The sequence below is a fragment of the Lutzomyia longipalpis genome, chromosome 3, assembly GCF_024334085.1.
Source record: "Lutzomyia longipalpis isolate SR_M1_2022 chromosome 3, ASM2433408v1".
Taxonomy (NCBI): Eukaryota; Metazoa; Arthropoda; class Insecta; order Diptera; family Psychodidae; genus Lutzomyia; species Lutzomyia longipalpis.
The window spans coordinates 4,061,048-4,086,455 of record NC_074709.1 but is presented as its reverse complement, the minus strand read 5'-3'; the positions used below and the strand labels follow the sequence as shown (position 1 = coordinate 4,086,455).

The 25,408-nt window shown below is 34.5% G+C and overlaps 2 protein-coding genes across 2 annotated transcripts; one reads left to right on the top strand and one right to left on the bottom strand.

Moving 5' to 3' along the window:
• The first annotated feature begins 947 nt into the window (after positions 1–947).
• Positions 948–11,177, top strand: LOC129793464 (rho GTPase-activating protein 68F). The gene is made up of 5 exons (XM_055833500.1): positions 948–1,389; positions 3,655–3,816; positions 6,167–6,713; positions 7,897–8,398; positions 10,537–11,177. The coding sequence occupies exons 1-5, from the start codon at positions 1,350–1,352 to the stop codon at positions 10,729–10,731; spliced, it is 1,446 nt and encodes a 481-aa protein (XP_055689475.1). The 5' UTR covers positions 948–1,349; the 3' UTR covers positions 10,732–11,177.
• A 2,331-nt stretch (positions 11,178–13,508) lies between these two features.
• LOC129793460 (importin-7) lies at positions 13,509–24,121 on the bottom strand. Its single transcript, XM_055833496.1, has 7 exons — positions 23,931–24,121; positions 19,838–21,523; positions 18,142–18,711; positions 16,072–16,217; positions 15,521–15,999; positions 15,309–15,452; positions 13,509–13,790 (listed from the first exon to the last, which is right to left on the bottom strand). The coding sequence occupies exons 1-7, from the start codon at positions 24,012–24,014 to the stop codon at positions 13,735–13,737; spliced, it is 3,165 nt and encodes a 1,054-aa protein (XP_055689471.1). The 5' UTR covers positions 24,015–24,121; the 3' UTR covers positions 13,509–13,734.
• Positions 24,122–25,408: the final 1,287 nt, after the last annotated feature.

Genomic DNA, 25,408 nt, shown 5'->3' with positions numbered 1-25,408 from the left:
TTACCAACGACATTCATTTCCCCCCAGAGCTCCCCTTCGTAGCGCCCCCATACAAATTTCATGCTTTTTTTTAACAACTTTTTGAATTTGGCGCCCTTTTTGGTACATCTTAATATATAAAGCTGAAAATGTTTGTCTGTCTGTCTGTGGCACATGAACTCCTCCGAAACCGCTGGGCCGATCTTGATGAAATTTGGTATGGGGGTAGAGGGGGTCAATACGAGTTGCAAGCGCTATATGGGATTCCGCCCCAACCTCCCTTTATAGCGCCCCCACTGAAAAATTGATTTTTTCCCATTTTCTACCTGCTGAAGGGTCAGATAACGGGATTTTTTTATTTTTAGAATTTTTCGGGGTACATACCGTAGTATTCATCCCCCTACTAATATATGCCCCCCTTTCACAGCTTAAAATTGAGTTTGCTCACACGTGATTGGGGGCTCGGGTTGACTAGTTTTGTATAAGAGAAAATGAGACGAATGCATTTCACCGCTAGCTGTCTCCCTCACACATTCAGTTTTTTGCAATTTTCTCGAGTTTTCTGTCGAATTTTCCGGCCGGAAGTAGTTTTTTGTGACCAGGAAGCGACGCCGCGTCGTTTGGCATCGCTTGTTTGAAAAGTTCGCGAAAATCCATTTCTGGGAAAAAAAGTGCGTGTAAAATCCCCAACCGTCAAAATTTTCAAATTTGTAATCCAACCGTCAAAATTTCTGCGGGCCCCAAATTCGGCAGAGTGGTTCTGCGGGGGCTTTGGAGCCCCCAGAAGTATTCCAAGAGCTCCAAAATTGCGTTTTACCTCAAAAAATTGGCGGAAAAACAAGGAAATCACGAATTTTGTCGAAATGCAAAAAAAAGTTCGTTAAAGTTTAAATTTAATTATTTTGACCCGACGTTATATGGCGCTCCAAGAGAAAATAACGATCACAGCGACACCTTTTGGGGTTTTCACCTGCATTTTGACATGTTTTGAAAAAAGAAAAAAGTCAAGAAAGAAAAAAGCAGCAAGAACAATTTTTTTGCTAAAAATATCCACAAAACGCGTCTATTTTACGGAAAAATTCTCAATAGAATGTTTGGAGAAGTAGGTAAAGTTCCGTATTCTTCGTGGTAGGCAGAGTTCGGCGGTGAATCGCGCGTTTCACGTGAAAATAGTGCGTAAAGTGAAAACGTCGCACAAAAGAAAGTATTTGGTGGCGTTTTTTTTTTATTTCAAGTGTTGGTGTGAAAAATAAATTAATTTTCTTATCAGAGTTGAGAACTTGGTGGCAGAAGCGATAAGGCAGTGGAATTGCCACGGAGTTGAGTGAGGCGAAAATTAAAAGGAGAATTTTGTGGGAAATTGAGGAACAATGGAAACATCTGTGGAGCAGACAACGCCACGACTTCCAGGTAATATGATTTTCTTTAACCCATTGCGGTGTATTTAATCAATTGCTTGGGAGTTACTAAGCTCCTCGCGATCCCCCCGTGGGGCGAGGTGAAGAAAATTGCGTCACCAGCCACCTCCGAGCGCAAGAAAACATCAATATTTGCGCCTCGCAACGGGAAGGCACCTTGTTTTGCATCTTCCGGACTCACAGACAAACAGACTTTTCCCGCACTGAGGCACCCACTTTCCCGCGAAGGGGCCCTGCCGCATGAGTGGGGCGGAAAGTGAAGCCGATCAGCGAGATAATTCATTCAGAAACAAGCCCAGAAATCAAATGACTCAGGCACGCACCTCCCATTCACAACTGCACCATTCCTCTGCAGTCTTGCCTCAATCTCAGCTCTCTCACACAAATCATAATCAGGGTCATTCAGAACTTCTTCCCACGATCTTGAAGCGAAAAAGATTTTCCTGGTTTTTTGCAAATTCCCACAAGATTTCCCCATAAAGCCCCTGAAATGCCAGAGTTGGGCATAATTGGGGAGAAGCCCGAAGAAAGATCCAACAAAAGCGCACAAGAAAATGCATCAAGATACCAAAAATAAATCAAGAATGAAACGAGGGATGAGCAAAGCACGGCAAGCATTTCGATGGGGGCACAGAAGAAGAAGAATGAGAGGCAAGGATCAAAAGGGGAATGTCGAATTGAGATAAAGAATGTCTTGTAAAGAGGAGGTGGGAGAACGATTATTTAAAAATAAAAATCAGGTTTGTGGTTGCATTTAAAATGGTTTCCAATAAATTACAAAGCTCTCCGTGATTCTTACAAGATTCTCCTGCACACTAAAGAGGTGTCCGGAAAGAATGCGACTTTTCCTTTATTTTTGGAGGAACTGGGGGAACTATTAGAAAGATTTTTGCGTTGATTGAATCGAGAAGAAATCCATTAATTTAAAAAATATTTCGCCAAATGCAAGCAGTGGGTTATGTAGGGGAAACTGGGGCTAGGAATCAGGTCATTAATGCCTTAATTAATTGTTAATCTTTTTAATTTGAAGGAAATCTCTGTTCAAATTAACATTGGATTGGAAACTCCTCCCTAAAACTAAGTTCTACGGGCGCTATCCAATCAAAAGATCTTGCTCTAATTTATCAGCCAATGAGAGCTCTTATTTATACAGATGTTTCTTCTTCTTATTCATTTTCATTTCATCTATTATTTTTTATTTAGATAGAAGAATAAATTGACTTTAAATGAAGCTAAAAATTAATTTTTCCGTTTAAATAATTTTAAAAACATTAATAAAAAAAACTTTAAAATCTATTCCGCAAGGGACGCAAATATTTAGGAGTCAAAGAAATTTTAGAAAAAAATTAACCTGCAGTCCTTAATTATTTTTCTTTTTATTATTCCTCTTCTAATTATTTTATTAAAGCAATTTTAATTTAAATAAATATAAAACCTTGAAATTTTTAAAGGAAATGGTTCAAATTCAAATATTTTTTAGAGTCTCGAATGCCCTTAAAGATAACTGTTAGCAAATGATTATATTTTTCTTATTTTTTAATGAAGAAAATAAACTTTTTGTATTATTCTTTAATCTTAAAATATCTTCAATGAATTTAATCTTAAGAAAAAAATAAAGAAGTTCATTTTATTCAAAAAAAAAAAGCAAAAGAAGCTTAACTTAAAAAAACCAGTCAAATCACTTTCGAGTAGGTTAACATTTTATCAACTTTTAAGTCTGTTTAATTGGTACATAAGGATCGTTTAAAAGGCATTTATTAACGTATTTAATTTAATAAGAAGGTATTAGATTAAAATTCCCTCATTCCTTCTTCACGGTCGTATTGATCTTAGCATTATCCCGGTCTCCCCTAGTTCTTAACCTCCTAAGCAAAAAAGAGGAAAAGCTCAAATTCATTCATTTAAAGAAGTTCTGTACTTTTGAATGAACAATGCGAGGCAATGCAATGCAAAGCAATCAATGCCATGGTTAAACAATAGAATTAACTACTAATTACTCCGTGAGAAATATTACTTTTCAAGAGCTCTCGTCTCTCGCCAATTTCTTTACTTCAGACACTCTTCAGACATTTTGCTCCAATTTCCCACCCTCCTAATGGTCTCTGCATGATGTGTTCCCTCTGATAAACTTTATCACTTTTTTCGTCTCACAATGAAGTGATTTTGGGTGCGGAAGATGGCAAAAAATAGGGGGCAAAAAGCACAATATTGCGGATTTCCATGTGCTAATTGGGTGGGTAATTTGTTGAATTTTCAGGGCCAACACTGACACCCTCGCTCACGGATACGGAAGACCCACATCCCAGTTTGTCAGATTGGCACGACTACGAGCCCAATTTGGAGTTTGATGACACAGAACTATCACAGGCCCCGGACCCCAATCTCATTGTGGCTCTCGACGATGATGCTCTAATATCAGGTGAAGCTCTATAAATTTGCTCTCTCTCTCTCCCCTTGCGCCCACTTTCGCAGAGATACGAAGGATACACACCACCTTGTGCTAAATTATTAATAAAATTTCCCTCCCAGCAACAAACTAACATTACGTATTGATTTTCTTGGAGTGAAAAAAGTCCGCCCTTTTGTTGTAATCTCTCTCCTCAAGGAAGTAAAAATTTAAACATTTATGTAGAGCTCCTCGCGGGATTGTTATCCAACCAATTCTTTTTGGGTGATTGCAAGAATATGCGGAGTGCGTGCGATGATGCAAGACGCACAGTGGAAATTTAAGGCACACAGCACTAAATTCGCAATAAACAATTTATATACGAATTTGCGCACTATATTTCAAACGAAAGTTTGCTTATTTTCTCTCATAAAATCCAATATGAGACGATTTGAGGAATTTTCAATGGAAATAGTTGTTAAAATTTAATTTTCTAACAACCTAGAATGGGTTTAGACAATGGAGATAGTGAAGAATAGAGAAATTTTTGCTAAATGAATATTTTGCTTAGATTGGAGTAATTTAACCATTGACGTCTGAGTTTATCAAGACATGTAATAATTAATTAATTTCATACAAACATTGATTTAAAATAAGAATTCTGTTTTATTTACGAGTCTTTCCTAACTTATTTGAGATAGAATGTGTAATATTTTTTTCCTTTCCTGGAAGATATTACAAAATTTTAATAATTTGTTTTGAAATCGTTCTATAATTCTGCAATGAAACAAAACTAGAATATTAATTATTTCAAAAATCTTTCAAAAGAACTATTAAAGATTGGGTGAGCTGTTAAAGTTTTACAATTTTGACTGATTTAATCCCTGAATTCTTCATTTGATCGCTGAAATTCATTTAAATTGCAAAGATTTTGGGGTAATTGTTGCGATTAATTTGTAAATTATGCAAAATAAGCCTTTTTTATGTTTTCTAATTGATTAAAATTATTTAAATGTTTCATGAAAAATCTAGATATATCTTTTTCAATAACATTTTTCAAGAAAAAATGCTATCTGACCGTTTTAAAGGTTTTAAATGAAGCGTCTAAAAAATAAGACATGACATATATTTTTGAAAAATTAAATTTAAAAAAATTCTTCAGTATTTATTGATTTTGACTTATTAATGACTGTGGTGTTTGTGAATGAAAAATTTCTTCGGAAAAGCAGTAAAGACGGGGGAAGGCAAGAAAAACGCAATGTTTTTTACAATGAGCGACGTTTCGAATAATTTATATTGTCAGGCTATTTTTTAATTTTTATTTTATGATAAATCTCCTGAAAATGAATAATATAAATTATTCAAAACGTCGCTGATTGCAAAAATAACGTAGCATTTTCCGTGCCCTCTGCTGTCTCGACCGCGTAATTATCCTTTAAAAGTATTCTCAATATTTCCCACTATTCTTGTCTTAAAATGAAAGAAATCCTCTTCGTGAAAAATTTACATTTTTGAGGATAAATATTTTTAGTAGTTTTATTTGTTTCTTTCATTATTCAAGTTATTTACAAAGAATTTTTTGATCTATTTTGCCTTGATTTTCATAGAATTTTATCAATTTTATTGATTGAATTTTTCAATTTTTTTTATGTTCAATTTTGTTAAAAAAAATTATTTGATTTCTTTTAATCATTAATGTAATTGTCAGTTAAATTAAAAAAGTAAAATGAGCTTCAAATGAATTTAAAATGTTTTAATTGAAAATTTAGGTTTTACATTAAATTTTATTCATGTCTTGGTGTGCATAGACGTCAATGCTTTCAACCCTTTTAATTTTTTTAATTAAAAAAAATCTAATTTATCAATAAAAACTCATTTAAACTCCCAATAAAGCAATTTATTTAATTCTATTCCCTTCTATGGCAATCTAGTCGTCCGATTTAACTAAATTTTCGTGAAAATAAAATTTCTTGTTCATTTCTGGACCCTTTTTGGCCATTTTCTTAGTTCAAAATTAATTCCAAAATAAAATGTTTCTATGGTTTTTAGGGATTTTCCGGGGTTGTGTGAGAAAGATCAGGATGTTAGGTAGTACCTAATAAGTGGCATTAAATGCGCATTTTCTGTATTGATAAATAATTTTTGTTCTCTCTATCAAAATTACCTTTGATTACAACATTCACCTCATTATCTTTCCGAATGAATTTTTGGGCTATCTCTTCTCAATTTTCTCTATCTTTCTCTGCGTCATTACTATTTTCTCATTTTTATTTCAAGTTCAATTCACTTTTTTTTTTGGGCGCAATTGGGGAGAGTTTTTGATCCATAAAAATAAAAAAATAAAAAGAAATTGATTTTACTATTTGTGTGTGAACTTTTGAAGGAGATTTCGTGACCCCCACGGACGATATTCAGACAAATTTGGAGGCAGACAACTACGAGGAGCAGTTGCGTGTGGCATCGGAAATGGATGAATTTAGTAGTATGAAGACGTATGAGGAGCTCAAGTTCATTGATTTCTTCGGTACGGACAAACAGGGACAACATATCTTTGCCATCTTCGCGTGTCGGCTACCGCCCAAAAGTGAACTCAACAATTCCGCCTTCATTCACTTCATCATCCAGAAGATGGAGGCCTTCGTGCAGAATGACTATGTGCTGGTTTACTTCCACCAGGGCTTGCGGGACAATAGTAAGCCCTCTGTGGATTTTCTCTGGAACTCCTACAAGGAGCTAGATAGGAGTTTCAAGAAGAATCTCAAGCGTTTGTACGTTGTACATCCAACTATGTTCATTCGTGTCATATGGAATCTCTGTAAGCCCTTTATCAGTGTTAAATTCAAGAATAAACTCTGCTACGTGAGCAGCCTCGAGGAGTTGCGTGAGAATTTGGGGCTGAAGAGTCTCAAATTGCCAGAGAATATCTATGAGTGAGTTTTTCCTTTTTTTTTAGCTGTGTTTCTTTCAGACACAGCTTTTGTGTACCGAGCAAAATCGAAAGTCGTCAGATCGGTCTCAAACTTGGGATGAGCACGAATTAGGGTCCCCACATTCCAAAAAACGTATGCGCCAAAAAAATTTTTGTTCCGGCCGGACCATAAACTTAAATTGCAAGAGAACGGTAATAGATAGAGACTCGCGGTAAACGGCAAAGCACCCCCGCGTCCGCCATTTTGGATAACCTCAAAATTTTGTTTTGCCCATATCTCAGCCCCTGTAATAGCTAAAAATCTGAAATTTTTATATGTTTTAGGGGCCATCAAGACCTTTCCAACGATACCTCATTTTCGAAAATCGGTCAAGCCGTTTAGTCAATATGGCCGCCACAATTTTTCATCGAAAATCGACCATAACTCGAAAACGGCTTGACCGATTTTGATCAACCCGGGGTCAAATGAAAGCTCTCAACAAACCCTACAACTTTCTAGAACATCCGAAGTTTCAAAAGTGACCGCTAGGTGGCCAAAAATCAAAAACAAAATTTTCGATGAGTTTTCGATGAATATCTCGAAAACGCCATTATCGATTTGCTTCATTTTTTGATATATTATAGCCTACTATAACATCTATTTATAAAAAAAAAATTTAAAAATTCATGTCGCCATTTTGAAAATATTGAGTTCCAACTTTGACATGTCATATCTCGGGTTCTACAAGTCCGATCTTGATCAACTCAAGCGCAAATGAAAGGTTTGGTGAAACCCTACAAATGTCTAGAACATTGCAACTTCGAGGAATGACCGCGAGAGACACTAAAGTCAAAATCAAAATTTTCGAAAATTTCGAATTCGAATATTTCGAAAATGCCATTATCGATTTACTTCATATTTTAATATATTATAGTTGAGGTTAAGACCTTTCCAACGATAGCTCAAAATCGAAAATCTATGGAGCCGTTCCCAAGATACGGCGTTTTAAAGATTTCTTGGGGGATGAATTTTCAACTTTTTCGGACTTTGCGCGTATTTAAATTAATTCGCGTTCTAGTTTGCTCTCACAAAATTGGTACACTGAAAGAAACACAGCTCCCGTAAGCTTGGTCAGCTTACCAGTACATTTCTTCTGAATTTTTGGGACTTTTTTGGATAATTCTTGGGGAATTTTTAATCGCAGATTTGACGAAAGAAATTCAACGAGCCGCAAATCTTCTGGATTGAGTGGGAATAAGAAATCCGAAGAGGCCAGCATTGCAAAGACAACGCAATTTGGGGTGACGCTGAAGTTTATCAATCAAAATAGTCCCTGCCTCAACTACATTCCACCCGTGGTGAGGAAGTGTGTTGATCACTTGTCCGTGAGTGGGGTGATCGATACGGAGGGAATCTTTAGGCGTTCCGGCAACTACAGCCGGATAAATAGCCTCAAAGCGTCCGTCAATGCGGGTGAGAATGTTGACTTTAAGAATGAGGACACACACGTTATTGCGGGGCTGCTGAAGACCTTCCTGCGGGATCTCAATGAGCCCCTCCTCACATATGCCTTGTACGATGAGATTATTAAGTTCCTGGAGTGGACAAAGGAGGAGCGACCGCGAAATGTTAAGCAAATGCTGCGCGAAAAGCTGCCCGTGGAGAATTATGAGCTTTTCAAGTACATCATTGAGTTCCTGGTGAAGGTGAGTCTTTGAAATTCATTAAAAAATGTCCCCGCGGGTCAAATTTATCTCTCATCGGCATAATAAAGGTCAATACATCGTCATGTCTAGTCTACATAATTGTCCCCTCATAATTGGGAATCTAATTAGGGAGTCTACACGCAATACTCGATGAAAGATTGAAGGTATTTTAGGAAGCAGAATAAAGTCTTCCACGTTTACAGAATTTTGTAGAATTATTAGGTCAGAGTGAAAAGTAAACCTCCCACTCAAGGTGAGAAAAGTAATTAATAAGAAGCTAATCAATCCATTCATTAATCAAATGCATTTGTCATTCATATTACGCTTCAATGGGATTTACAATCACTCAGAGACAGTCACTCACAGAGAGTTTAATTGGAAGAAAAAAAGTGACTCAATTTTGGCTCAAGATTGCATAAGACGTCAATGGGTCAGATATCTGTGAGGAATTTAGCATAAATGAATAATGTTCTTTGAAATTAAACTGATGACATTCAATCAAAGAATTTCTCATGATATAAATTTGAATTTAAAATTAAGTTTAGGGAAGTTTTTTGCATGAAGTTTGAGGAATAAAAGCATTAAATTCGATGTTTTTTTCTCACTTCTAGTAGGTAATGAAATTACAAAAAACATAGAATTTTCTTAAAGAACGCCATGAAAATGAAAAGTTTGACATGAAATATGTTTCAATAAAATTCTATATAGTAAACTAGTATAGTTATTCGAATTTTTATCAAAATTTTCTATGTTTAGCCAAGACACTCATAATAATGAGAAAACTGGTTTTGATAAAAATTACAGAAATGTAAAAATTAATTTAAATTATTAGAAAATAAAAAAAACGAATGATTTTATTAAGAAGAATTTTTAGGTTCCTTATTCTTGGGGTCTTTGGCACGTTAAACTCATGGATAAACTAGAAAGAAACAAACTGCAAAATCTTGCAAATTAAATCTATACTATGAGATATGAGCTTCGTCTCTCTCTTCTGTAGCCTTTGGAAGATAACTGATTTCTTGTTTAAGATGAAAGATTTATGGAAGCTTTTAAAAATGTTTTACATGCATTTTTTGTATACAAATTTCACAAAAAACTTTTGTTTTTTAAAGAATATTTCCAAGGAATTTTTTAAAATTATGAATTATTTTTTCATGTATATTACATAAAAGTAAAATTAATTAAATATTCGACTTGAATAAATAATTGAGTGATATTATTTTGAAATGAAAAAAATCAGAATTCTTAGATTTGAATTATCTATGAATATGAATTACCTAATCGAATATTACAAAAATTTTAATAAATTGTTTGAATTAAAGATAATAAATCTTCAACGCTCGAAACCAATCCAAATTCTGATTCTACAGTTTCTATTTTTTTTAAATTTAAATTTCGGTCCTTGTCTTGAATAAACATAGAAAAGTTTGTTTAATTTTCTATGTATTTTTTTTGTATTATTTCATGAGTTTAGAATAAGGAAAATGAGCAATTTCCTTTCAAAATTAAGTCTGATTAAAGACCTTTTCACCTATCTTTCAAAATGTTTTAAAGGAAATAATTTTAAAGAATTTTACTTAAAATAAAGCTTCAGGAAAATTTTTTTTTTAGAATTTTCTATTAACTACAGGAAGAGAATACAAAGATTTTTTTTTTAATATTCCTCTAAAATAAATCTATTAAACACTTTTTCACGTAAAGAAAATCATTTTATTAAAATTTTCTATGTTTATCCCAGACACACTCCACATTCTCTAAATTCCGAAGGACAATTTAATGTAAAAAGTTCAACAAAAGAAAGCTAAATGATTTTTCACAGCCAAAAATAGACTTTGTGTAAAAATAAAAATCATCACGTGTAGAGCTTAAATATTTCCTTGAAGAAAATCGATTTTTCCTCACATAGCAAACACTCGCTTTTCTCTATTTACTTTAACCGCAAACAAAGAAAATTATTATCTAAATAGCCACACCAATAAATAAATAAGAGAGAGAGAGAGCTTGCAACGTGAGGAGTACATTTACGGAGGGGGGAAGAAACGATAAATCTCTGTGCATGTTTTTGCACATTTTCTTCGTCTTTTGCAGAAATTTATGAACTTTTCCGCGTTTTTTTGTTGTTGTTGTGTGCATTGCAGGTAATGGAGTGCAAGGACTTGAATAAGATGACCTCGTCGAATTTGGCAATAGTCTTCGGACCGAACCTGATTTGGGCGCACAATCAAATGTCTCTGGAGGAGGTGAATCCCATAAATGCCTTCATTGAGTTTGTCCTGCAGAATCATCGGGATATCTACATGGTGGATATTAATCCGAAAGAGACGGTTGATTAACCCAGGCTTTTGTAATTTAGTTTGTATTTTTTTAATAAGTTGTCCCCATTCAGCACCTGTTTTCATCAACCCAGTCCTTTTTTTTGTACATTTTAATCCTTTTTTTGGGGTGTTTTAAGTAAAGAGAAAAGAAAAGAATATTAAGTGTTAAATTTTCTCCATTCCTCCCACACAAATCTTCCGCTGACTCAAAGAGTTATTGCCTTTTTTCCTTTAAAAGAAAAGAAAAGAGAAAGAAAAGAGAAAAACTTCCTTCCTGCACACGACACATTTAATCTTTTTGCAGAGAAAATCTCTCTATATGGCTGTTGAATTGTTTTCCCTTTTCTTTTTACAAGAAAAATCTTCTTTTCTATGTAGAATATGTAGAAAATAAATTTAAAAAATAAATAAATAAAATGAGGGAAATTTTACGATAAAAGTTGGAATTCTAAAGAAAAAGAAAATGATACGAATGATGAGAGAATAACCAAAGAATGATTAAAATGATTGAAAGTGCGAGAGAGAATTTTCTTTTACAACAAAAAACAAAAAAGTTTCTTTTATCATAAATATTTAGAATGAGATTATTCCAAGGATTTGAAGGAAAAAAGGGAAACTTTAAGGACGTTTTAATGAGAAGCAATGAAAGGAATGAGATCAGTTCAAAGGAGTAAGATCTTTTAATTCTTTCCAATTAAAATTCAAAGATTAATTAATTAGTGAGTTCTCCTGAGAAAAAAGGAGGTTATTCATTCATATTCTCATGAGTTATGATAGCCTCTTCCGAAGGAACTATACGGAAATAAAATTTATTTTGTAGAAAATCGAAAAAAGAATAAGAAATCGCCAGAGAAACATCCCATTTCCCACTGGGATCAGCTAGGAAAAGACGGGAAAGATTTGTTTAAAAATGCAAGCAATGACGTCATTACTGCCGCAAATGTTTCAACCTTTCACAATAGCATGAAACATTGATTTTTTTCAGAGGACATTTCTTAATCAAAGCGTCTTTTTCTTTGCACTTTTCTACTTAAAAAAACGTAATTTTACTTTAAAAAAATAAATAAATTCATTAAAATTCTGGAGAATTGAATGTTTCAAGTTTTTGTAAAAGTGAAACATTAGAGATCTGTAAAAGGTCTGAATGTAAAAAAGTTTCACAAACCACTGTGGATGAAACATCAATGTGAATATTTCACACGTTTAACCATTTCGCAAAAGCGTGAATCACAGAAGCAATGAAACACTAATTATCTCAAGCAGAGGATAGTTAACCCTTTTAAGGTTTTTTGGGTCATACGCTGACCCAAACGTGAAACATTTTATTTTTTCAATTTTTTATGAATTTAATTATTTTTCCATGTTACAAATGCATCAAATTCACGCATAAGTGGTCAAAGAAGACGTTCTGAGTGAGAAAAGTCCTCTAAAAAAATTCATAGAATAAAAATCGCGATAAAAGAGCTCATGTTTCAATGTTTTTATGTTTCACGTTGGACGTTAAAGGGTTAAATCGTCTTTTTTGCCCCTTTCTACGCAAAAACATATTTTCTTTGTAGAAAAAAAATTAAAAATAGAATATTTTAGAATTTTTGAAACATAATAGATTCGTAAGAAATCATTTTCAAATGAAAAATAATATATTCTCAGCTCTGATCAAAAATTAAACATTTTTAAAAATGTATTTCATCGATGAAAGATCGTCATTATCTGGATTTTTAATCCTCTTCTGTTTATAAAATTACCTTATTTCCGTCAAGTTTCCTCGAAAGATGTGATGTTTCATATTTCCCTGAATAACCTCCTTTAATCAAAAAGATACAAATCCTTCAAATTCTTGGAATTAATCTATGCATGTAGATAATGAAAGAAGATAAAAAAAAAGATACTTCAGAGAGATTTTACAATATAGTGTTGCATTTTTTCTAAATATTTAATCATATTAAATATTAAAAATGAAAATAAAGAAAAAGAAGAAAATATAGAAATTAAAAGTTTTAAACAAAAAAAAGTATATTTTTATTAGAATGTAATGAAATAAATAAAAAATGTAAATATTCTGTAATAACAAGGAAAGAATAATTCCACAAAAAAATGAAAATATACGTCGATAGGCATAACAAGAATGCTAAAAAAAAACCTTTAATGTCATAAATAAAGAAAAATAAATAGAAAGAACGTTTGTTGGTTTTTTTTAATCTTCATTTATTACAAGCACTGTCCTCATTGTTTCCTACCATCCTCGAATTCTTTGTTTTTATATCCTAAAAATGTATTTTTTTTCTTTCACATTTTTTTCATTCTTTTTAACAATTTTTTTCATTTCTTTTTTTTCGTAAAATATTTTCTTTCAGCTACAATTTACATGCATTTTCTCCTCATTCTTCATGCTCCCAAAATTACAAAATAAACGCAAAAAAAAAACATCAGCATAGAAATTAATTGTTTCTACAGTAACTTTTTTTAAGGACACGAAGATGAAGAGAAAATAAAGGATATTTTTTCTTTTTAAATAAATTGAGCACACAATAGTGACAAATAGAGAAAGAAAATTCTTTTTTTTAATGAAATGCAAATTATTTTCTTTTTTTTGGAAAATATCAATTTTTCTTTTTTTTTCATTAATTTTTCTAATGCTAGTCAACAATGAAAATAAGGATATTTCACATTTTCGGAAAAGAACAAATGAAAAATTATTTTTCTTTAAACCTAGGATAGATTTGTTGGTTCCTAGACAAATAAAAAAACAATCACTAATAGCTTATAATTTTTTTTAAACTTTCTGTGTGTTTTACTTTCTTCTTTTTGTTGTAAATTTTGGTGTTTGATGTTTTTAGTTCTTTTTTTTTAAATGATCTGTTGTGTACATTTTTTGTTGTTAAAAAGCAAAATATTTTTAACAATTTACGCTTATTCTAGTTTTTTCTTCATTTTTCGTTTTTTTTTTCTCATCTCATTCACGGCTTAATTAGGGTTTTCTTTTTTTTAGTTAATTAAAAAATAAATGAGGGAGTCGTCAGTTTATGATCCACTAAAGTTGAAAGATGTCGGAATTGTTTGTTGCGTGAAAGCATAACCTGAATAACAAAAAATATTTATTCCGGCAATTTTATGGCATCAACGAGCAGGGAAAATGTGAGGAATAAAAACACAAAGATTAGATAAAATTCAAGAAAATATTTAATTTTCTTTTTAAAAAAAAATGTGAAAAAAAATGTCTGAAGAAAAGATTTTTTAAATTATTTTTCAAGAGGTGTTTATCTGGCGAATATTTTGGTTTTTTAAACGAATCACCCGAATATTTTTGAAGATCTAAATATTTGACTTCACCATGAATATCTTTGGCTAAAAATCGAACAACTCAAAACCGAAATAAATCAAAAAAACGTATTTAGAAAGGAGTTCATGCACTGGCCATGTAAAAACTTCCTTTATCCTAGAACAATTTTAACCAAAAATAGAAGAATCGCGTGAGAAACTCGCCAATATCCACTGGGATCACATAGAAAAGTGCAGTGATAGCACAGTACGGGAGTACATAACCTCAATTTTGGAACAACATTGCAATGAATAGGATGAACTCTACTATTGTACTCTAGCAGCATCACATCTTCACAGCACCGCATTACCAGCAGATTTTGTGTTTCCAGGAAGCTTCCCGCAAGGCTCCAGAATTCAATTTCTCTCTTATTTTTGTAGATTCATCCTTATGGATGTAATTTCTGCCCAATGGCGGCAGAGTAAAGCCAGATCTGGATCTTTTCGCTCTCACAGACTCAAAACGTCCACCCAAGTCCGGGAAACGCCCTGCTATTGAACCCATATCTAAGGAAAAGGACTCCAAGAAGAGAAATTCAACGATGGAAAGCCCGGAAAGTCAGAAATGAAGCAAAAATCATTCAAAACTTTGTCCGGATAGGCAGAAAAGGTTAGGAAACTTATAAAGAAGCCAAAGATGTCCCGCTGCCACGCTGGTGGAACACAATGGAGTTCCTCCTATTCATTTCAAAGTTGTTCCAAAATTGAGGTTATGTACTCCCGGACTGTGCTATCACTGCACTTTTATATGTGATCCCAGTGGATATTGGAGAAATTCTCTCGCGATTCTTCAATTGGGTCAAAATTGTTCTACCATAGAGGATGTTTTTACATGAGCCATGCATGAACTCCTTTTTGGTTTGAATTTATATTTTTTTGGGTTGAATTTACTACTTTTCGGTTTGAATTTTATCCTTTTTTAGGCTTAAATAATTTTTTAAAAAAAAGTTTTATTCTTCAATCAGTTTTGGGACTGAAAACCAGATATTTATCGGCTTGAATTTAGTCTTTTTTTTGGTCGAATTTACTACTTTTTAGCTTGAATTTATAACTCTTTCGCTTGAATTTATTGCTTTTCGGTTTAATTTAAGTGTTTTTGTGCTTGAATTTAACATTTTTAGACTTGGACTTACATTTTTGAATTTCTTTGGTAAATCATCCGAATATCCGAATAATTTCGTCCAGATAAACCCCATTTGTAATTTTCTTTTTTTTTTCAAACATTTTTCTTTCAAATTAAATTTAAATAATAAATAAATTCAAAGGAGTTTACTCACCCCCACTCTTTTCGATTTGCTTGGATTGTTTGAGATGTCTCTTCTGTTGCGCCAGGAGGAGGATTTCATTTATTGCTTGCACCTGATCCGGTCTAAGCGTACCATTGAGAGCTTCATACCATGAAACGTCTCCTTTTGCTAAATCTACGCCAAAAAAAAAACCCAAAAAGTTCAATAAAGTAAAGACCTAAAATTTCCTTTTAAATTCCTACTTTGATAGACATCGTGGAAAGTGATGTACTCATCGACAGTTTGGGGATCATCGTCATCATCGAGAGGTGTTGTGTAGCTCTCGAGAGCAGTCTCATCAATCTCATTGCTAACTTCATCGTCTGCATTCCCATCTGAATCATCATCATCCCCATCCTTGATGATTGCCGTAAAGTCATAATTGTGATTTGCCCCCTTCTCCTTTATCCGCTCACCGAGATTTGCCAAATAATTGGGATTTGCCTCCTCGAGATCATCCTCATCGCTCGAGAGTGCCTCCTCGCAGTCATCGTCGTCATCCTCACTTTCCTCCTCTTCGGCTTCCTGCGCACGTACCTGGTAGGCACGCTTCAGGCCCTCAAAGAGGAGAATAAGTGCGGGCAGGATGCGATTCACCAGCTCATTCAGCACCGGTGGCTTTGCCTCTCCCATCGACATGAGCGTACACAGTCCCAGTACGCAGAGTTTTCTATCGTGGATCCTACAAATGTTGTTACAACAACGTTTGAATTTCATTTAAATTCTTTTTCTTTAAAAAGAGATTCTTTCTCACCCCAAAAAGCAATCCGTATCGTGGAGCCACTGCTTGATGAAATGCGAACAAATTGATTCAGAGCCAGGTTGTTGAAGCTGCGATTGCATCTTGTCCAAGATTGACAATAAAAGTGTCGGGTTGTAATACAATGCCGCGATGACGACCTAAACACAGAGGAGGGGAAGCGTAAATGTTTTAATAACTCTCTGGATGATTTTTGTGAAATAATTTTGAAGAAAAAAAAGAAAATTGGAGAAGAAAAAAAAAAGAAAATTGAAGAAGAAAAAATTCATTTTCAAGACTCGAACCGAAGACATAAGGGGTAAAAGCCTTTACGCTGGCAATTGTACTATGCACCGCTTGTTATTTAAGTTAGTTTAGGGAATTTTAGTTTTTTTCTTCAATTTAAAATAAGATTTTCAAACATTTTCAAGAAAATAAGTCAAACTTTAGAAGAAAAAACTTTTGATTTTACAAATGAAGTGTAAAATGCTTAAAAAAGGAAAATTAAACGCTTGAAAAAAAAAACATTTCTAATGTTAAACATTATAGAACAAACGTCCGGCGTTGAAAAAAATCATAGTGAAATGTCAAATACTAGAAAATAAACGTCAAATTTTACAAAAGAAACGTAGAAAGGTGAAAAAGAATGTCAAAATGTTAGGAAGGCTAACATTTCAAGAAGAAAATGTTAGGAAAAACTGTCAAAATGTTAAAAAAAAAATCTTTGAAAGATCAAAAAGAAAAAAATTAACGTAGTAATAAAGTTTTAAATTGAATGTCAAACAGAACTGTCAAACATCAGAAGTGAATTTTTAGACATTAGAAACCACAAATGACAAATATTTGAAAAGAAACGCCAAAAGAAACATTTCTAATATTAAACGTTAGAAAATTAGCGTAAAACATCAGAAAAGTATCGTCTAATATTATAAAAGAATATTTTTGCATAAAAATTTGCAAAATTGCAAATCCCATTGGGTCTTATTCAATGACTAAAAAACACTTGAAATTCGTTTGAAATCTTGAAATTTTAGTAAAAATTAAATAAGACTCAATAGACGTTAAAGGTTTTAACAAAAAACGTCACATATGAAGAAAAAAAAATGTCAAATTGTTATTTAAAAAATCTTAAATGTTAGATAAAGAAACGTTTGACGTTGCAAAAAATATCAAATTAAAAAAAAATGTTCAGGCTTTATAATTGTCAAACGTTCGGGAAGTGTCAAATGTTTGAAAGACATTTTTGACATTAAAAATTGACCATTCGAAAGTCAAAACGTCAAACTTATGACAAAACACGTCAAATGTCAGTAGAAATAACATCAAATGTTAGAAAATATACGTCAAAAAATCTACAAATCAAAATGTCATTTGGGAAAGAAACGTCAAAACGTCAAAACAAACTTCAAACGTTAGAATTGCCCAACAAATCGTCATAATCATAATTTGGAAAATTTTCTTCTTCACATTCACACCATTAATATTTTCATCAACAATCCACCAAGCGTTGAAAGCACTTCCAGATGCTCACAGCAAAAAAAAAAGAATCAACAAATGTGGGTGCCAAAAAGGAAATATATTGAGTTACAAATAGCTTCAAATGTGCGTCATTGATTTCAGAAAATTTCTTGTTTATATTGAAAGAAAATTACTTTAATTTTCTTCTTTGCATTAAGGCGCTAAATGATTCATTTTTTCCCCGACATTTTGAGGTAAATTTTGACAAAGAAAAAAAAAACCTTTTGAGGGAATTTTCTTGCAAAATTTATCAATTTTTCTTTTGTCTCAACCGCCCAAAAAGAAAAATTAATCACAAATCCAACATGATGGATAAAGAGAGTGCAAATACCCTCCCACATACAGCTACAAAAAAAAGATCCAAAAATAGCACACTGAAAATCTTATCAATGTCGAGGGTAGAAAGACATATTATTATTATTATTTGCAAAACCCATAAACGCCTTATCTCCGACATATTTTTCCCGTGATTCTTATTAACATTTTCTGGAAATTTTGCTATCTATCAGTTTTTTTTTACTGACGGAATAGTCAGACAAAGAGAGAGAGAGATGTTGTGGAACTTACCTGGAGACACATGGTGCGCAATTCGGATGATTTAACTTCACGCGTGAGACGACTTAGGGCCAATTCAACAAAACTCGGGATGCACTCATCAATGCGCCCCTTGCACTGCAGAATAATAACCTCAAGGAGCTTTGCGGCATGACATTCGGGATCCTCACCAGCATCCCCCGTGAGGATGGATTTGCACATATTAAACATGGCAATGAGGTGATTTTGATTCGACAAGAAGGCATCCGTGTCGACGGTGACATAGTTATGCAGGGCAGGCATCATATCGACAAAATAGTCATAACCATCATTCTGGAATACCTGATAGATCAGCTCTAGCATTTGCCACATATCCGGCGTAATGACCTTCGCTGTGAGATCATACACAAGTGAACAGGCCTCCTCGTAGAATTCAATGACACTCTGTTGGAAAATATGCCCAACAACACGAATAACAATTGGATGGAGATTTGACATTATTTGCGGATGATCCTCCATTACAGATAAGAGGGTTTCGATGGTATTTAGTAAACCCATAGCTGTTATGGCACGACTATCGCTGCTATCGTCTGATTCGAGCACCTGTTCAAAGCAATTTAAAGCATTTTTGTGAGAAAACTGCATTTCGGACTTTTCTCTACGGAAGTTTTCCATTTGTCTACATTTTCTCTATGGAGAATTCTAATTTCCTATTTTTAAACAACAATTTCAATATTTGTTGTATGTGAAAAAACTGCATTTCTGCATTTTCTCTACGGAAGTGTTCCGTGTCCACATATTTTCTATGGAGAATTGTGATTTTTTCTTTTTTTATAAAACAATTCCAATAAATAATTTTTTGGTAAATTCTTTTAGTTTGTATAAATTATGTATTTTAAATAATGTTATTTAAAGCTTCTGCAGATATTTCGTTCGCTTCTTCTCTACAGAGAATTCTGATTTTTCCACTTTGAAAAACGTTCTAAAAAAATATTTCCTAGTAAATTCTTTGGTTTGTAGAGATTATTTACAAAAAAAAATTCAAAGTTATTTCAGCAGAAAAATTGTATTTCTTTAGCATATTTTTGGCATTAATTTCCTTTTCTCTACGGAGAATTATTGCGAATTTATTTTTTTTAAAGTTTTTAATTTTGTCATTTAACCCTTCAGTGTTCATGGGATCCATTTATAAAAATAATTTCAAAAAAAAAATGAACGCGATTATGAATTTTCTAAGAATTCTTCCCCAAAAATCTTTAATTTATCTACCAAAAATGATTGAAAAAATCATTTATTTGATTTTTTTTTCATTTTCTTTTATTAGTCTACTTTTTCTCTACGGAGAACAGATTTTTCAACTGTAAAAAAAAATTCTAAGGGTTCAATTTAAATTATTTGTTTCAAACAATTTAAAGTTTTTTAAACAGAACAATGTCGCATTTCTTCTGCAGCTATTTCGTTTCATCCATCTTTTCTCTACAGAGAATTTTCAAATTCTTCTAGATTTTTAATTTTGACATTTTACTTTTAATTTTTTAAAAATCAATTTTTAAAAACTATAAATAATTCTATAAAACTGAAAGTTTCTCAATGAATTCTTTTCGACTAACTCTTCAATTTCTCTACAGACAATTGAAAGAAATTTCCCTCGTTATTCCATGGAAAAACTCCCAATTCATTAAAAAAGAAATACAATTTAATAAATTTAAAGAAACAAATCAAATCTTACCTGACTGAATGTCGTTGCGAGATGCTGACAAATCTCCACAGCGATGGGCAACAATTGATCGGAGTAAGTACACACAATTTTCTGCATAACATTCGTGAGATCCTCATTCTGTGTCTCCCGAATTATCGTGAGAATTTCCATTGTAATTGGCTTTATTTGCGCCTCAATGTACTGATGGGAGTGATCTTGTGTCGTTAGGAACATTTGGAGCGCAATGGCTGCCTCCACCTTCACCGGGAGCTCCTTATCCGTGAGAAGGGCTGTCGATGTGAGACGCATTATTTCCGCCAAAACTTGCGGATTCTTCAGTTTAATCTCGTGAAAGTGGTGCGTCACCCAGCAGGCACGTGCCCTCAGTAGCCCATGCGGGCTGCCGAATTCCGGGAAAACATAACTCATGAGGAGTGTCTCCATTTGTTCCCGGAACATCTTTTTCTTGAGCAAAACCTCCGCAAGGGTACCAACAATGTGTAGGGCCCCATCCTTTTGTTTTGCATCCGAATTGGGGTGCATTAGGGCCTCCATGACAACTTGCATTGTCTTCTGGAGGATCCCTTTGCGCTTCTTGCAGCTTGCAAGGAGGAAGGCCTGAGCAGCTGGCACGGGGAACCCATAATCTTCGAAAACATCAAACTTTATTCGAATATATTCATGCGGATCCGTTTCCCAGAGCTCCTGATCGGCATCCGTGTAGGACATTATGGGGAAGATTACGTCCTGAATGAGGACAACCATGTGGGGTTTAATTAACTTCCACGAGTACGCTTGTTCGCTGGCCAATTTAAGGTAGTTCAGCGTATCGGTGAGGACACGCGGGGAAACGTAGATTTTGTTGCGGTACTGATCGAGAACCTTCAGGAGGACCTCAAGGATCCCCGTGGTGAATGTCGGTAGGAACCACGTGGCAAATTTCTGATAATCCTTTATTATCTCATGCCCGGGGCTACCGTAGCGCTCAAACATTCGCACCATAATGTGCATTGCCCACTTCTTGACCTTCCACCAGGGCATTTCGGGGCGTTCATCCTCCTCAATGTGACTCGAATCCGGGGCAGGACGTTCCACAATTTGCCGACAAACCTCCATCCACTGCGAGAAGGTCTCGCGTGAGATGAGATCCAACGGCAATGAGTACTGTGTGAGTGCGTGGTAGATCTTGAGGATTTGCTTCTGCAGCAGAACACTCTGTTCCGAAGCATCTTGCATGAGGTTAACCATTAAATGGTACATCATGGGTAGAAGGAGGTTCATTGCCTCCGTTAAGGGAACACGATCTTTTGCCGTTTTATATTCGTAATTCTTTGTCAATTGATACAGACAAAGAAGTGCCCCCGTCCACCCATTTGCATCGGGATTCTGCAGGAATATACTAATTTTATCCACAATCTGTGTCCACCTCCCTGGGAAATCCGACGTAATAATGTGATGCACACAAATGGCCAATTGGACACGTATAATGTCCGGAGAGTGTACCACCGCCTCAACAATACTATCCCTAATCATAGCACGATCCTGTTCGTGAATTGAGTACATCATCGGTACACCCGGCTCGGAATCTCGATCCTGCCAATTCTGCGTTATGAGGTTCTTCAGGTAAATCACACCAGCCTGCCTTACGGGTAAATCCACATCATTTTGCATCACGATCCTCAGCAGCGTTGGCACAAAGCCAATTATCTTGTGGATCTACAAATACAACACCAACCCCCTATAGAATCCACCTTCAAATCCTCCAAAAATCCCCCCAAAATGTGGCCTTGCATCAACAGAAAAAAATTGTTGATTCTCCACCACATTTTATTAAATCAATACACCCCCCCCCCCACCATTTCAATTTGCGTGGCTTCACTTTCTTCATTCATGTCTCCCACCCTCCCCTCCTCATAATTATAGAATTTTTGCCAGAAGAATGAAATTGAAAGAAAAATTCCTAATCATGAGAACCTTCCTCCAATCTCATTTGAATGTCTGGCAAGAGGAATCAGTGCAGCGTAACAGAGGTAATAATTTATTTATTTGCAACAAAAGAGAATCAATGGATGGAAAAAATATGAATTTAAATATTTACTTTGCACACACATGTACGGCCGGAAGCAAGGAGAGGGAGAGAATCAATTGCAATATGTGTTGGGATTTAACAATCAAAATTGATATTTATTTTTGTTATTTATTCCATCTGTGGAAAATGTAAATTGCCAAACTGAATTTTAAAAATATTTAAAAACAAAATTATGATTATAAATGAGGAATAGAACATTTGGGAAGACAGAAAATGATATTAAAGGGCATAAAGACAATATTTACGAAGAATAAAAGAGAATTGAAGAAGAAAAAAAAAACTTCCTTATGAAGACTTGAACCTAAGGCATAAGCAATAAGAAGCAGGTACGCTGATGATTGTGCTAAAATATTCTATATATAAATTTCATACTTTAGATGCAGAGTTTGAAGATATTTTTTTTAAATTTCTTCTATCTATTTAAGTTTACAAATTAAACAAAATTATTTTGTCCGTTCTCTAGAGTTAGAAGAAATAAATTTATTTCAGTTTTTGCAGAAAATCATTTTTTTTTCTTGGAAAAATCTGCACAACATCATTGGTTTACTTTTTAGTACCCCAAACCATTTTGTATAAAAAAATTGATTGATATTGATAAAAAAAATTTAAATTTATTCTTATACCTACTTCAATAAATAATTTTAAAAAATTTTGTTTTTGGATTTATAAGGGAAATCTCTACTTTCTTTATTAAGATCATCAAGACCATTCTTTGGCAAACATAGGGTTAAGAAACAATTAATGATTCATTTTTTTTCACTCAAAATAATGATTTAATTTGTAAGAAAAAAGTCCTAAAAACGTAAGAACTAAATAAGGAAAATATGGGTCAGCCGGGTTAAATACGTTGATTTACTTTTTTTTAAACTTTGTATAAAAATCATTATCTGTGCATTAAATGCAATTTTTTGTCAGTTAATATTTTATTAAAAAATCATAAAACAAATAAAAAACAAAAATCTAAACTTAACAAGGAAAAAAAAATCTTAAACAATTAACAGAAAATTTAGGTTGTCTTTCGAATCAAATCAGCATCCTTTTGAAGCGATTTAAAGGATTTAAAATGATTCAAAACCAACTTAAATGAGTTCCATTCCCTCCTAGCTTAAATCATATTTGAACACATTTGAATGGAATACGCGAAAACTTCTTATTGCTCCTGATCTTTCTACCAGAACGACCTTGATGTTTCTTATAGGAAAATAGAGACTTTCTTGGAGGAATCTTACAAGAAATCACTTAATTTGTTCAACAAAAGACTCTTTGCTGTCTTTTGTAACGTTTTTCAATCCAAAAAGTCCTTCAGAAGGACGCTAACTGGGGAGACCAAGCGTACCCTGCTTCTGCTTCGCTTTTACCTAAAGATCCAACAATATAATTCCTCTGAAATTGGCCATGAGTTGGATATACTTTATGAATTAACATCAATACACAAGATGCGAGAGCGAATGCTAAAGCTCAGCTGGTGGAGAGAATTTATTGGGAAGAATGGGAGGGCATTTAATTGATATTCCAATCACGATCGATGGTCGGCAATTCGTCATCGTGCTAGCGGCTGTTCCGCATGGAATTCCATTGATTTTCGGGGTGAATCTCTCGTGGTTGCCGACAATTGCGGCATGGGGTGTCTTCAAGGACTCACGAAGGGTATTTCCCGCCCACCCAGACGGCCTCCGCACCCGCAAAAATGGGGAAATTTTGCCGTGGAAATTGCTCCCGGCCGAATGACAAGCCAATTGTGACGCGCTGCCACTCACACATCCTCACGCCAAGTCATCAACTTTCTGCCATTTTTCCCCGCAAAAATTCACTCATTTCCCCCATTCCATCCCCTTGGCGTCAGGGGGTGCATTTTGGCGCCTTAATGCCCCTCTTGGGGTTCTGCGGACGTTCCGGGGGTGGCGCAGAGATGTTTTTGGGGCGAGAAAGTGGGGACAAGGAGAGTACGAGCACATGGTTTGTGCAAAGTCAGGGAGTCCAAAAATGTGGCCACCGCATTCCACAACCTCGAAATGCACCACCCAACAAACTCACTTGATTCAGCTGCTCCTCGGCCTGCTGCTGCTGATTTGGGTCCATTGTGGCCCGGAGGAGGTCAATGAGTTTCCGTGTGTCCATTTTTTCCTCACTTTTTATCAACTTTTCACACGAAAAATTATCATAAAAAAATTCCTACGCAAACTCGACATCAAAATTCGACTTTGACAGCCAGTCGAGCATCAAAGCCCATTTCGCCGTTGTTTCGCCGTCAAATGTCAAACGCTATGTCGCCGTGTGCGAAAGAAAATGCTCCATCTCTGTGTGCGTGACCAATTTCACGTGCCTTCTCACTCTTGCACGTGCAATGCGTATGTTGCATCTCACAAGGATTTTGTTTTCAAATCCTTATCACCGTTATCATCGCTTTTATCAGCCCGAATATGTTGTATGAACATTTGTTAAAAATAAATAGGAAAATTCCAATAATACATTTTGCAGTCTCACTTCTTACCCCTAGCCGACGATGACGGTGAAGATTCTCTGCTCAATCTTAATGTGCCACTGTATCCTTGTTGCCTTCTGGGTGGTGCATTTTTACAATTCCGGACATGAATTCAGTATCCTCTTTGAGCACACCAGGAGACTCCAGCAGTGGCTCACGGTGATTAAGACCTTCTGCGGGGGCTTTGGACTCGGATCGAGTCTCCTCCTCGCCACGGAAACCTTCGCGAGGGTTTCCCTGGGCCTGTGGGGATGCAACGTCTACACACAACTCACCATCTCATCCTTCCTGGCACACTTCTTCGGCATCACAGCCTGGTTCATCGCCTTCATCGTCGAGCAGTGCTTCACCTTCTCCACCGCCACCCACCTGCCCGACTGCAAGAACCAGTACACCTATCTGCACTTCATGATGTTCTTCGGGGTCTTTGCGGAAGTTCTCCTGGGTATATGCCTCTTTGTGATGTCCAGGAATTCATGGAGGTACCAATACGAGCGCTATGAATCGTATGAATCACTCTAGGACTTTTATTCTAAGTAATGAAAGGAAGTTCAATGCTCTTGCAGAAATTCCTCAATAAAAAGTTGTTAGATCTTTTTATTTTGTCTGTAATCATTCATTTATTTTATTTTCCAACAATAAAATTAATATAAAATGAATTAAATTGTTCAATAAAATGATCTTTTAATTGACCTGGTTATTTGAATTATTTTATTGCATCCAAAGGAAATGGTTTTATGGTTGAAAATTTAATTTATCACGAAAAATCAATCAAGAGGTGAGATTTCAAGAAGTTTTACTCTAATTAGAAGTAAGTATTCCACTTTTCCTCAAGATATGGATTCTGAAAGCTTCGGGGATTTTTTTCTGAAAGTATAAAGAAAATGGCGATCATTGAGCGGCCATTTTGTATTGTTTTTGTCAGTTAATAATCCACTGGATTAATATCCTTTTACTAGACTAATTAATCAATGAATTAACGACAAAAATTTACTTAATCATTTACTAACATCAACAACACATTGAAAAA